Genomic DNA, 14,498 nt, shown 5'->3' with positions numbered 1-14,498 from the left:
ATTTCAAAAGCACCTCAAATTTAACGTGTACAGACGTTTACTTCTGCCTCCCTTCCAATCTCATCTTATCTACTCCTGCCTTTTCTTCCCTCACCTCCCCTCTTCCACGCCCCCGCCAAAACAAAAAACAAAAAAAACAAAATACACTGTTCCTAAAATTAAGCTTCTCTGTCTTGGTGTAAATGGGACTACTCTCCTCCACTCAACTGCTCAAGCCAGAAACATGAGAAGGAACATTGATTTCTCCTTTTGAACTTAAAGCCAAAGCCCTAACCAAGCCTATCAATCCTACCTCAAACATGGGTTTCCAAACTACATGTGTTCAGTCTCATTTCTGGACTTTTGCTTATGTTGTTTCCTCTGCTTGAAATGTTTCCTGTTTTCTCACTAGCATGGTTAGCCAGGTCTCAGCTCTGGTCCTAATTTCCAGGAACCCTTCCCTGTCCTTCCCACCAAGTTTGAGTGCCACATAAGAATGTGTGTTCCTCTATCGCGACCTGGGTCACACTGCATTGCCACTTCCCGGTTGGCCATGAGTTCCTCAAAGACAAACCCGTTTAGTTGGCCCTATCCCCCCTAAACGTAGCACTGTGCTTTGCAAGGAACCGAGCTCAGGCACTGTTAGTTAATTGAGTGAACCAATGACACAGGCGGGCGATGACCCCACAGGTACAAGATAAAGAAGGGAGCCGGCTGGCCTAGGGCGCACCGCTAGAGGAGCCGGGGACGGAGATGCGGGATGGGGTCCGCGTGGTTCTCGCCAGCCAGAAGCAGGCTCTAGGTCTCCCAGGAGAATGTGCCAGCGGACGTCTGGCAGGTCACTTACCCGCCTCAGAGGCAAGCCGACGGCATAGCAGGCCCGCCTCGCAGGGCCCGGGCAGTGGCTGGAGCAGGGCGCGGAGCTGGGGCTGACTTCGGGCCCGGAGACAAACGCGCTCCGTGCTCCGAGAACCTGTCCGGAGGCTCCAAAGCAACACAGACGCTCTGAGGGTCGCCATGATTATCCGGGGCCACCTGCGCCGGAAGCGGCTGTGAGAGATTTCGGGTCTCGCGAGGTTCGCGCAGCATTCTGGGAAATGTAGTCTGATTGAGGGAGGAGGGAGTCAGGGCTATGCAATTCCACAATTTTCTTGTAAACCTCTTCTTCACACGTGGAGGATGTTCGTGTCCTCTGTATGCATAGAGCCAAAGGTAAAACTCACACCATCTCCCTTAAATGCTCTTTTTTTCCTGGACCTTTCCTTCGTTCCATGGCTCTAACAAATTTCCATTTCCTGCCCAAATCCTTTCTCCCAGCCCCAGGTTTAAATCCAATTGCCTATTCGACTTACCCATTCAAACTTATCACAGATCCTCCCGCACAACCAATGTAACTCCTGATTCCAAAGTCTGATTGTCACCACCACCTTCATCCCCACCCACTCATACACCTCATTCTGTCTCAGAACCTTACTCCTTTACTTCCTTTTCTCAATTTATGATTATTTTGCTTATTTTTCTTATCCCATGAAGACGATCACTCTACATATTTTATTGTACTGTCACCTAACCTGGTACATCTCTATGCACAGGAAACATTGGTTGAATAAATGACTAAATGAATGATTTAGTGATCCTGTTATTTTCTTACCAGCTGTCCAGGATGTGTAGGTCTTTCTCTTCCCTATAATTTGATGCCTATGCTAAGAACTCATCGCAAGGCCTAGCTAAAGGAGGATGTTAACACTTGTTTGAATTAACCTTTCCTCTTTTCCACCACTGCCCATTAAGAGCTGTTTCTGAACACACTCCCTGTTTGGGTGGAGAAGGAGAGAGCCCTCATCTTGGTGCTACATTCAGGCATGGCTGCTGCCCTGTGCCTCCCAACACTTCCTCTCACACCTACACGAGAACAGGTGTCAGGGAGTGGTAGTGAGAGGCATGCAAGTGTCTCCCAGCCCATGCCTTTCTCTAAGGATCGCCACCTACTTCTTTCCCATAGGCACTGCTGAGAGGATAGGCTTCATGGGCTGTGTTTTTCATATTAACATCCCCCTGGATAATACTGTTTGAACAATGAGTGGACACCTAATGCAGGAGGAATGAATCCATTGACTGCTGTATTAGTGTCCTGTACCCACTGTAACAAATTACAACAATCTGGTGGCTTAAAACAACATGAATTTATTCTCTCACAGTCATGGATGCTAGTAATTTGAAATCAGTATCACTGTGCCAAAAGCAGAGTATCAACAGAGCTGTGCTCCCTTCAGAGGCTCTAGGGGAGAATCTGTTCCTTGTCTCTTCCAGCTTCTGGTAACTGCAAGCATTACTTGGTTTATGGCTGCATCACTCCAAGCTCTGCCTCTATCATCATATAACCTCTTCTGTCTGTGGCCCAATCTCCCTTTGCCTCACTCTGATAAAGATATATATGATTCCATTTAGAACCTGCCCTGATAATCCAGGATCATCTCCCCACCTTAAAATCCTTAACTTAATCACTTCTGTAAAGACTGTTTCTATATAAGGTAACAGTCTCAAGTTCTAGGAATTAGGTATATTTGGGGAAGGAAGGACATTTTTCAGGCTACCCCAGCTGTCCAAGCACTGAACAGGTTTTCTCTTAATATTCAAACTAAGAAACACAGAAACTATAGTTGAAGGCAGAACCTTGAAATTAATTACTATTTAGAGTTAAGTTTGGAGCTCCCTTTCTCAACAATATACTCCCTGATGAGTGAGCAGAGAAAGCCAGTTCACAGAAAAAGGCAGGAAGACGGAGCAGAAGCAGAGATGGCAGACTATGTGCTTTGAGAAAGAGAGAGATGGGGAAAGGTGCTATCTTGGCAAGAGACCCTCCCCTGTTCCTTTCATTAATCTCCTTTACTTGGGGCCACACTAAGTCTTACTGACATGTATCAACCAAGATTCCTGGTTTTAGCTGTAACCTTGGACAGATGCCCACATCTTTCAGAGTCTCAGTTCCTCACCTACAAAATGGGTATAATGAGAGCACTTATCTTGCAGACTTTGAGGATAAAGGATTTTCAGGATTTGAGGCCTGGTATTTCATAAACGGGGTGGGTGCAAGACGATTGGGTGGCAGCAAGTCAGCACCTTTCTGAAGACCTTCAGAAGGAAAATTTTAGAGAGTTACATGTTCGTCAGTTAAGATTACCTGGTTATAAGCAACAGAAATCTTTCCTGTCTAACACAGAGATGGAAGTGATGGGAAAGATGTTGACTATCTCACAGAGTTCAAGGGAAAACTGAACAGCCAAGCCTCAGGAAGGCCTTGAAGGATGGAAGCTCCAGGGTCGGTCCCCAGATAGTTCTAGAGGAAGATGGAAAACATTTTGCCTGGGAGCCTGTGCAATTCTACATTGGAGCAGAAACACCCTAAGCAATGATGAGGATGTTGAAAGATGTGACAAAGCACAGCCACTGTCCCTGCCACTTGGAGTGTACTCTTTTCATCAGTCCCTGCTGGTCTTCATGGAAAATTGGTGAGGCAGACAAGACAGGCATCAATATGAGCATCTTCTCTACGTGTAAGCTGAGGCTCTAAAGTTAAGGATATTGCCCAAGGCCATCCAATTTATTCAAGGCAAAGACAAGGCTACACTCTGGGGTCCCTGGCAGCTCTTATGGTAGAAAAGAGGAAAAACACTGAGACTTCCAGAAATGATATAGCCTGTCTTCTGAGCCCAGAAGGTGGCCCAAAAAGAGCAGGCAAGAAGACTGAGACAATGGGGATGTCTCCATGAGACAATGGGGATGGATGAGTCACTTCCTCCAACCCTGCAGTTAATCCGTTTATCTCCAATTTTCCACATGACACTCTGTCTCTTTACTTCTGACAGCACCCACCGAACTATAATTCCACCCCAAACTGAACACTCAAAAGAGAAAATGATTGCCAGAGGCCAGGGCTACATCTGTCTGCGCTGACAGGCAGATTCTCTGTCCTCTAGCACAGGACATAAATGTCAAAGGCACTTAGACCAGCTCCTTCCTGCTATCCCAGATGCCCCCAGAATGACAGAGGCCCAGAGCGATCACCCCATGTCACAGGCTTCATGGATATGATCTATAATAGCTGACACTTGGCTCCCTTGCTCCCAAGAGCTGGCTGCTGTCAGGTTTGGTATGTGGAACTTTTTGTCGGAGGGACATGCTGGCCTGGGTTGAAAGTAATTCCCATCAGCTCAGAACTGGGTGGTCTGTCACAGGATTATTTTTCAGTTCGATCTGGACTCCAGAAGTCCTTTGGACAGAGAGCTGGTATTTTCAAAGGTTAATAAGCCTGTCAGAAATTTCTTTCATGAGAAAATGGGATGCATCTGATTGCCCTGACTTGAATGCAGCCCCAGATCAGGGGCCTGAGCATAATCTCACTTTAGACTCAGGACTGCAGCATCCTGAAGATTCCTGGGGCCTGGACTGGGAGAGGTTGGTAGTGGGATTCGGTGGTTGCTGCTGACAGGGAGCCAGAACCAAAAGAGCAGAATATAAATTCTTAGAGTATTCTAAGCGTGTGTGCCTATGTGTATGTGTCATGCAAATGTGTGGCCTCAGGAGACACATGCGTGCATGTGTGTATGCATAGGTGGCCATTTTGTATGCATGTGAATGTGCATATGTGTTCAAATACGTATGCACATGCATGTAAGTCCACGTATGCACGTACACACACATATATGTAAAGTGAGCATGTGTGTGCGTGTGTGTGTGGTCTTGTCTGGGTACAGGGGAACATGCATATGTTCACATGTGTGTACTGGCCTGGGAATGGGGGTAGTTCCATGGTAAGAGCTTGGGGATCAGATAAGATATAGGTTAAAATTCTAGCTCCACAACTCATTAGCTGTCTGAGCCCCTGCTACTCCCCACCTTCATTTCCTCCTCTCTAAGATGACATGATAGCAGCTTCTACATAGGGTAAGAGTGAGGGTTAACAGACATGAAGCAATTGGCACTCTGGCTCACAGTCATTGCCCATCCAGTGATAGCATTATTACCATTGCTGTCAACATCAGCATCATTCTGGTCTCATCTCATCTCTTTCCATGGCTGTGCAGGATTCCTTCCGTCTCCTTTAAAACCCATCCAGGGTGGCAAACATTTCAGATGGAAATGAACTAACCTGAACTAGCAGTCCAGAGACATGAGTGACCAGACCAATTCCCCTCCTGCCCTGGGACTTTGGCTACATCAGTAAGTCAAAATTTCCCCATCAGCTGCATGACACCAGTAAGCAGCCTTGCTCAATGAGTTTTCTTTCTATGCCAGTATGTCTTGTGGAGATGAGAGTAATCCAAAGGTGGCTGGCCACCTTCTGCATACCCAGCTGATTTTTTAAAATAAATAAACAAGTAAACAGGCTTATTCGTGTATAATTGGCCTACAATAAATGACACATATTTAAAGCACATAATTTGATAAGTTTTAACCTGTGTCCACACCATGTAACCATCACCATATCTAGATTACAAACATGCCCATCACCCCCAAAGTTTCTTCATGCCCCTTGGGGATCCCTTCCAATTAGGAATCTGTGCGACTTCCTTCCCCCAGGCAACCACTACACTCCTCCCCTACACATTAGCTTGCCTTTTCTTGAGTTTGATAAAAAGGCATCCTAAGTACGTACTCTTTTTCTGTCCGGCTTCTTCCACTCAGCATAATTATTTTAAGCTTCACCCATGTTGTCATGTATATCAATAGCCTGTACCTTTTTATTGCTGACTAATATTCCATTATATGGATGTACCAAAATTTGTTATCCATTCACCTGCTGTGGGACTTTGGGGTTGTTTCCAGTCCTTGGCTATTAGAAATAAAACTCCAATTAGCATTTATGTACAAGTTTTTGGACATGTGTTTCCATTTCTCTTGGGAAAATATTTAGGCGTGGGATGGCTGAATCATATGATAGGTGCATTGAACTTTTCAAGAAACTTCCAAGTTTTTTCCAAAGTCATTGTACCATTTTAAATCTCCAGCAGCTATGAGAGTTTTGTTTCCTCAGTATCCTCTTGATGCTGGCCAGTCTTTTTAATTTTTGCCTTTCTAATACATGTGTTGTGTATCTCATTATGGTTCTTAGTTTTCATTGGCCTAACGACAAATGATGTTGAACATCTTTTCGTGTGCTTATTTACCATGCGTGGATCTTCTTTGGCGAGTTGTGTATTCAAATCTTTTGCCTATTTTTAAAGTTGGGTTGTTTTATTGTTGTTGAATTTCAGGAATTCTTACATATTCTGGATACAAGACCTATATTAAAAATATGTTTGCAAATACTTTCTCCCAGTTTGTGGCTTGCCTTTGTATTCTTTTAACAACATCTTTAAGAGAGAAGTTTTTAATTTTGATGAAGTTCAATTTATCAGTGTGTTCTTTCATGGGCTGTGCTTTGCCTAACCTAAGGTAACAAAGCTTTTTCCTACGTTCTCTTCTAGAAGGTTCATGGTTTTACATTGCACATTTAGGTGTATGGTACATTTTGAGTTATTTTTTTAATATAGTGTGAGGTATGGATTGAAGTATATTTTTGTGTATGTATGCCAATTGTTCCAGAATCATTTCCTGAAAAGACTACCCTTTCTGCACAGAATTGCCTTTGCACCTTTTTAAAAAAATCAGCCATCTATATCTGTGTGGGTGTACCTTTGAAGTCTCTATTCTATTCCAGTGACCTATTTTTTTAAAGATTTTATTTATTTATTTGAGAGAGAGTGAGAGCACAAGTGGGTGGGAGGGGCAGAGGGAGAGGGAGAAGCCAACTCCCCACTGAGCAGGGAGCCTGATGCGGGGCTCGATCCCAGGACCCTGGGATCATGACCTGAGCCAAACGCAAATGCTTAAGTGACCGAGCCACCCAGACACCCCATCCAGTGACCTATTTTTATATGTTTATGCCAATATTCCACTGTTTTTTTATTACTGTGGTTTTATAATAAAGCTTGAAATCAGGTAGTGTTAGTTCTCCAATTTTGTTCTCCTTTCCTTTTTTTTTTTTTCAAAGTTGTTTTGGCTATTTTATGTCCTTTGCATTTCCATATAAATTTTAGAATGTGTTTCTACAAAAATCCTGCGCCTGGATGCCTCAGTCGGTTAAGCATCTGACTCTTGGTTTCGGCTAAGGTCATGATCTTATGGGTTGTGGGATCAGCCTATGGGGGCCCCACACACTCGGGGTGGGCTCCCCACTCAGCAGGGATTCTCTTCCTCTGCCCCTCCCTGCACTGGCACGTGCGAGCGTGCACTCTCTCTCTAAAAATAAATGAATCTTTTTTAAAAATCCTGCTGGAGTTTCAATTAAAATTATATCAAATCTCAGATCAAATCTAAGATCTCCAATTAAATCAATTGTATTTTCTTCAAATAAATCCATTTGGAGAGAATTGATATCTTAACAATCCTGAGTCTTCTGACCCATTAACGATGCTTATCTGTCCATTTATTTAGGTCTTCTTTAGCTTCTCTAAGCAATGTTTGGTAGTTTTCAATGTACAAATCTTATCTTTGGTCAGATTTATCCCGAAGAGTTTCATATGTATGATGCTATTGTAAATGTTATTTTAGTTTCAATGAATGATTGTTGCTAGTCTAGAGATAAAATTGATTTTTGCGTATTGCTCTTGTATCCTGCAAACTTGCTAAACTCACTTTTTAGTTCTAGTAGCTCCTTAGTAGATTCCATCAGATGTTTTACATAAACAATCACATTGTCTGTCAATAAAGATAGCTTTTAATTCTTCAATCTGGATGACGTTCCCCCCCCTTCTTTCTTGCCTAATTATACTTGCTAGAACCTCCAGTACAATGTTGGAGAGCAGTGGTAAGAACAGACATCCTGGTCTTGTTCCTGATCTTAGAGGAGAGGCATTTAGTGTTTCATATTAAGGGTAATGCTGTTTTTTCATAGCTGTCCTTTGTCAGGTTACAGAAATTCATTTTATTCCTAGTTTGCTGAGAGTTTCTCTCAGGGATGGATGTTTAATTTTCATCAAATGCATTTTTAGAATCTGTTGAGATGATGATAGGGTTTTTCTTTTATAAAAGTTTGTTAATATGGGGAATTATACTGATTGCTTTTCAAATGTTAAACCAACCCCACATTCCCAGAATAAACCCCATTTGAGAAGGATATCTCTTTTTAATACATATTGTTGGATTGATTTGATAACATTTTTAGAATTTTTTACTCTATTTTCATGAAGGATTAGTCTGTAGTTACTTTTTCTTATAGTTTTTGTCTGGTTTTAGTATCAGGTATTGTTGGCTACATAGAGTAGGTTGGGAAATCTTTCATCCTCTGCAATTTTCTGAGAGTTTGTGTAGAACTGGTATTGCTTCTCCTGTAAATGTTGGAAGAATTCACCCATCAAGCCATCTGAGACTTGAGTTTTCACTGTGGGAAGGTTTTTAACTAAAGTTCAGTTTCTTTCGTAGATATAGGGCTATTCAGATTACCTTTTTATTTTTAAGTGAGCTCTATCTAGTAGTTTGTATCTTTGAAGGAATTTGTCCATTTCATCTAAGTTGTCAAATTTATTGGCATAACACTGTTTGTGGTATTAACTAATTAGCCTTTTAAATCTGTAGATTCTATAAAGATATCACTTCTCTTATTCCTGATATTAATAATTTGTATATTCTCTCTTCTTTCTAATGAGTCTAGCTAGAGGTTTATCAATTCTATTGATCATCTCAAAGAACCAGATTTTGTTTCCATATTTTTTCTCTGTTCTTGTGTTTTCTATTGATTTCTGTTTTGATCTTTATTATTTATTCCTTTATTCTGCTTATTTTTCTAGGTTCTTAAGGTGGAAGCTGAGGTTATTGTTTCGGGATCTTTTTTCCTCCAATATAGGGGTTTCATGCTATAAATTTCCCCTTAAGGAGCATCCCACAAATTTTTATATGTTGTGTTTTCATTTTCATTCAGATCAAATATTTTTACATTTTATTATTCCTTTTTTAACCCATGGGTTATTTAGTTTCTCCATATTTGAGGATTTTCCAGATATCTTTGTTATAAATCTCTAATTTAATTCCATTGCAGTCAGAGAACATGTTTTGTATGACTTGAAACTTTTTAAATTTATTGAGACTTGTACTATGGTCCAAAGTATAGTCTACCTTAGTAAATCTCAGTGTGCACCTAGCTATCTTCCTGTTATTGATTTCTAGCTTAATTCCACTGTGATCTGAGGGCAGACACTGTATGAATTCTGTTCTTTTAAATTCGCTAAGGTGTGTTTTATGACCCAGAACATGGTCCATCTTGGTGAATATTCCATGTGAGCTTGAGAAGAATGTATACCCTGATGTTGTGGGATGAAGTGGTTGACAGATATCAATGACATCCAGTTGATTGATGGTGCTGAGTTCAACTGTCTCCTTACTGATTTTTTGCCTGATAAATCTGTCCATTTCTGATAGAGGGCTGCTGAATTCTTCAACTATAATTGTGGATTCATCTAGTTTTCCTTGGAGTTCCAAGAGGTTTTGCTTCACATATTTGATGTGCTTGTTAGGTACATACACATAAGGATTATCATGTCTTCCTGAAGAATTGACCCCATTGTTATTGTGTAATGCCCCTCTTTATCTCCGATAACATCCCCTGCTCTAAAGTCTGCTCTGGCTGAATATAGTGACTCTCTTTCTTTTGATTAGTGATAGCATGGTACATTTTTCTCCATCCATTTACTTTTAATATATACGTGTCTTCCTATGCTCAGAGAGTCTTTCTTCAGCCATGTCTAGGCTACTAATGAGCCCACCAAAGGCATTCTTCATTTCTCCTGATACCAAATTTTTACATCTTTTGCTTGTCTGAAAAAGGTCTTTATTTCATCATTTTTTGAAAGCTATTTTTTGCTAGGTATAAAATCCTAAATTTTCAATATTTTCTTTCAGTACTTTAAAGATGTGTTCCAATGTATTCTTGATTACATTTTAATGACGAGAAATCTGTTGTACTCTTTTTTTTTGTTTGTTTCTCTGCACATAATGTGTCTTCTTTTCTCTGGCAACTGAGATTTTTCTCATTATCTTAGGTTTTGAATACTTTAATTATGATGTGCCTTGGTGTAGCTTTATTCACATGTCTTGTGCTTTAGATCTATTGAGTCTCTTGGATCGGTAGGTGTATAGTTTTCAGTGAATGTGAAAAATTTTGTCCATTACATCTATAAATGTTTTTGTCCACTCCTTAACCCCCCACTCTCCAGGGATTCCAATTACATAAGGATAAGGCCCCTTAAACTTGTCCCTTAGTCTACTGATCCTCTATCCTTTTTAAAACATCTTTTTTTCTATGTGTGTTTCATTATGAATAATTTCTATTGCTATGGCTTCAAGTTCACTAATCTTTTCTTCTGCTGAGTCTAATCTGTGGTTAATCTAACCCAGTGTACTTTTAATCTCAGACATTGTAGTTTTCATCTCCAGATGTTCGATTTAGGCCTTTTTTTGTATCTTCTATGTTTCTACTTAACTTTCTGAATAGATGAAATACATTTATAATCATTGGTCAGTGTCTTTTTCTGATGATTCTAATATTTCTGATCATTCTAACTGATCATGTCAGTTCTGGGTCAGTTTAGATCGATTATTCTTCTTATTAATCATGTTTTCATGCTTCTTTTTATGCCTGTTAATTTGCTTGATTGCCACACTTTGTGAATTTTACTTTGTTGGGTGCCAAATATTTCAGTATTCCTATACATATTCTTGTGCCTTGGTTTGGGATTCAGTTAAGTGAACTGAAAACATCTGATCTTTCTGAATATTCTTTTATGATTTGTTAGGTGGGTCAAGAACAGTGCTTCACATGGGCTATTTATTTCACATTAATTAGACAAGACCTTTCCAAATATTCTACCCAATGCCCCCTAATTTGTGAATTTTTCTTGCTGGTTGGAACCGTCACCATTTCCAGCCTTTTGAGGGTGCTGTCCACTGTATTCTATTCCTTTCTGATGTCTCCCCCCTACTTCAGGAAGTATCTTCATACACATGCACTTCATGTATGTACTTCATACACTAGTACTCTGCTGAACACTTGAAGAGAAATCCTTGTGGACCTTCAGAGTTCTATGTGTAGCCCTCTGTATCTTTGGTACTATATTTAGCAAACTCTGGCCACCTTGGTCTCCCTGGACTCTCAGCTCCATCTCCTGAACTCAGGGAGTTTTCTGGGCTCTGGCTGAGCTCCCCTTCTCTACATTATAGCCTGGAGAACTTCTCAAGTCAGTAAGATGTGAAAATTATAGGACTTACTCCATTTGTTTCCCATCTCAGGGATCACTGTCCTTCATTGCCTGGTGTCTACTATTTTTGAAAACCATCATTTTATATATTTTGTATATTTTTTGTTTCTTTCTTTCAGGTAAATCTAGTCCCTATTCCTCTGTCTTAAGTGGAAGTGGAGTCCTCCTCAATGGAGTCTGAAGGACACAAACACCCATATGATGCCATTAGGGAGTGATTCAAGATTGTAGAACATGAATTTTCTGAACCCAGACTGTCAAGGGATGTTTTTCTTCTGATTTAAAAACTGCAATTCCTGAAGACTCACAAAGTAATACAACCTGTGAGGCAACTCAAAAAAAGCAATGAAATCTCAAGAAACTCGACATGTCACTGAGTATCCAGGATGGAGGGCCCTGTGGCTGGAGAATTTCCTCTAGTGTACAGCCAGTGTAGGCTGGAGGTTGTGAAGCAGGCTGCAGAGAAGGGGACCCCCAGACTAAGGCAGGGTCCCATCACATGCTGTCATAGTATCCCAATCCTGCCTTCAGAGTGCTTATGAAGATTGTCATCAAATACTTGTTCGCTTACTTGGTTATTATCTATTTATCTTCCAAACTACAGGCTCTGTGAGGGCCTTTTGGCACTATATCTTTAGCATTCACCACAGTGCCTGACATGTAATAGGAGCTCAACAAATATCCATTAAATATATGAATGAATAAGCACATGAAGAAGTATAATAAGCAGAATTAAAATTAGAAGAGTCCAGGTCTCCAGGCAGAGATGAGAAGAGCCCACCCTAATCAGAGCCAGAGAATGGCAGTGATGGTGACCTTGAGGGCAGACAGGGGCCATGATTCATGCTGGACTCCCGCAGTGACAGTGACAGGGTTGATTATATGTTTGTGGAATACGTGATGTTGCTGATGGTGACAATAATGATGCCCATTTTCATTTAAGCCATGAAGAGAAAATGGATCTGAATTTGGTAGAAAACTTACTGTTTTATGGTTTTTTTTCCCTTGTTGCAATTTTTTTTTTCCACCACAGCAGAGGCTGCTCTAAGACAATAATGATAAGAGCAAGGGGTCCTCCCAGGGAACCAGGGACCTAAGGGCTTTAGGGTATGAATCCCAGTTCTGTTTTGTATAGCAGGGTGAATTTGTATGCATTACTCCACTTCTTCGAGATTCAGTCTCTCTTCTATAAAATCTTTCAGTTTACTGTGGGGCTTAGTGAGAATACTCAAAAAATTCTAAGCAATCTCAGGCACAGAGCAGGTACTCAGTGAGTGACATTTATTACTTTTGTAAAACATTTTATATTTGTCCCTGAAATGACATGGGAGAAGAGTGCAGATAATCATCCAGGAGGCAAGTAAGAAGCAGAGGCAGGGGAACACAGGTGGTTGTGCGCTAAGGGCACTGGAGGGGGACATGAGGAGCCACTACAAGGAACCAAGTTCTTCTAGGGCCACCTACTCTAAGCCCGGTCCCTTTCTCCTGCCAGGCAGAGCTGGTGAGAGGATTAACAAAGTGAGCCAGCCACTTAATGTGCAGAAGTTCCTGGCCTAGGTTCTGACCCTTAGGAGGTGCTCTGGGTTCCTGCACAGAGCCCCACTCCACGTTAGGGCACACGTGTTCTTCCTGACTGCCACTAGATGGCGCTGTGGGATCGCCGTGGGGACCCAGACCCTGGCGAGTCTGGTCCTCCTGGCGACGCAGCCCTGAGGGTGCCTTTCCCCTCCCCCCGCGGACCCCTCCGTGTTCGGCATCTCTGGAAAGGCAGACCGTGTCCCTCTCATGCAGCCTTTGGTTCCTTCCCCACCGGCCCCACGGACAGAGAGCTAAAGAGGCAGGGGATCTTCCAGGATTCAGGGGGCAGTGGGGAGCAGACAATAGGGGGAGAGAGAGAGTGCCTTGCTGCAAAGACCCCATCTACCTCCTAAAAGCCAACAGCCCACATCCAGGCATGCAAATCCCTCTTTCTAATTCTGGAATTGATGATAAAGCTCTGCAAACCCTGTCTTTGGGGAGACTTGCTTTTCTTAAAGGGTTTAACAGAGCCAGAAAGCCAAGTCCCCCTCCCATCTGGTACTTAGGAACCCCACTTTTGCCTTCAGGCCTTTGCTATGGAATTTTCATTGAGTCAGGAAAAGTCAGACCTGGAAAGCAAGCCCAGCTTTCAGGAACAGGGGGATTTAGAATCAGAGGTAGTCCAGAGGTAACTTCTCTGAGGTTTATTTGCAAAGTGGGGTGAGTGACCCCTGCTTTGTAGGGTTGCCATGAGGAATACATGAGTGTATCTTGTGAACGTGCTTTGTCTGTTGGAAAGTTCTAGGCACCTGTGAGATGTGATTATCACAAAAAGATAACAAACTTGGATAGCCTTGGGAAATCTACAAAATGGCGGGTGTGGGCAGGGCCAGGGAGGCCAGGGGAGGGTGGAAGGGAGAGACAGACCTTGAGCCAGGCCAGTGGGATTAAGGGTGGAGGGGGGCAGGTTCACAGGAGCACAGGGACTGGAAGGTGTGGGGTGAGTGGAGCCTGGGGCACAGGCTAGAAGGAGAGGACAGAGGCAGTGGGGCGGGGACTTAAGTGGTAGACTGCTACATCTGAACCCAGTACCCAGCCATCAGGGAACTTCCACCCACAGGGGCAGCCCTTGGAGAGATCCCTCTGGCAGCAGTGACAAAGGAGCAGCGAGAAGCCAGCCTGGAGGCTGTTGTAATCCGTGTGCATTTTAGCCTGTTTTGTTTTTTTTTTTTTTAAGATGTTTAAACTGCAACTATTTTATTCTCACAATTTTGAGAGTTAGGAATTCAAGTAGGGCTCAGCTGGGTGATCCTTCTATTCTATATGGCATCAGTTGAGATTCCTTGTGGTATTCAGCTGGTGCTTAAGCTGGGTCTGAGGGATGCAAGATGACTTTACTTACATGCTGGTACCTTGGAGGGGTTGGCCAGACATCTGGGCTTAGCTGTTGATCAACACAACTACATGTCGCCTTGTCACAGTGGCAGTTCACCCTGTTCTTAATTGTGACTCTGGAAGGCTGCTCTAACTTGTCCTGACAATTGAAATGGGCTTGAGAGTGGAGACTCATGTGTCCTTTCTGTCTGAGGAGGACAGGACTGTCTAGGTGACAGCGCATGTGTGCGCATACGCGCACGCACACGCACACACACAGATGTGTTCCCATCTGCACTGATACCATAAATTGTGTTTCTGAGGCTTTACCTCCTG

General features: G+C 42.4%; 1 protein-coding gene across 7 annotated transcripts in view; it reads right to left on the bottom strand.

The window, feature by feature from the left end:
• Positions 1-14,498, bottom strand: part of MRPS22 (mitochondrial ribosomal protein S22) — a 238,648-nt gene that overhangs the window by 24,095 nt on the left and 200,055 nt on the right. For 2 of the 7 annotated variants that reach the window (XM_027583253.1, XM_027583254.1), the window contains exon 1: positions 827-1,018. The exons of the other annotated variants lie outside the window; for them this stretch is intronic. In XM_027583253.1, the coding sequence (XP_027439054.1) occupies positions 827-998 (172 nt within the window). In that variant the 5' untranslated portion in view covers positions 999-1,018. Of the gene's footprint in view, positions 1-826; positions 1,019-14,498 lie in introns of those variants that run through there. 7 annotated transcript variants of the gene reach the window in all.

The sequence above is a fragment of the Zalophus californianus genome, chromosome 1, assembly GCF_009762305.2.
Source record: "Zalophus californianus isolate mZalCal1 chromosome 1, mZalCal1.pri.v2, whole genome shotgun sequence".
Classification (NCBI taxonomy): Eukaryota; Metazoa; Chordata; class Mammalia; order Carnivora; family Otariidae; genus Zalophus; species Zalophus californianus.
Note: the sequence above shows the minus strand (reverse complement) of the source record. Positions and strands in the feature narration are given on the sequence as shown.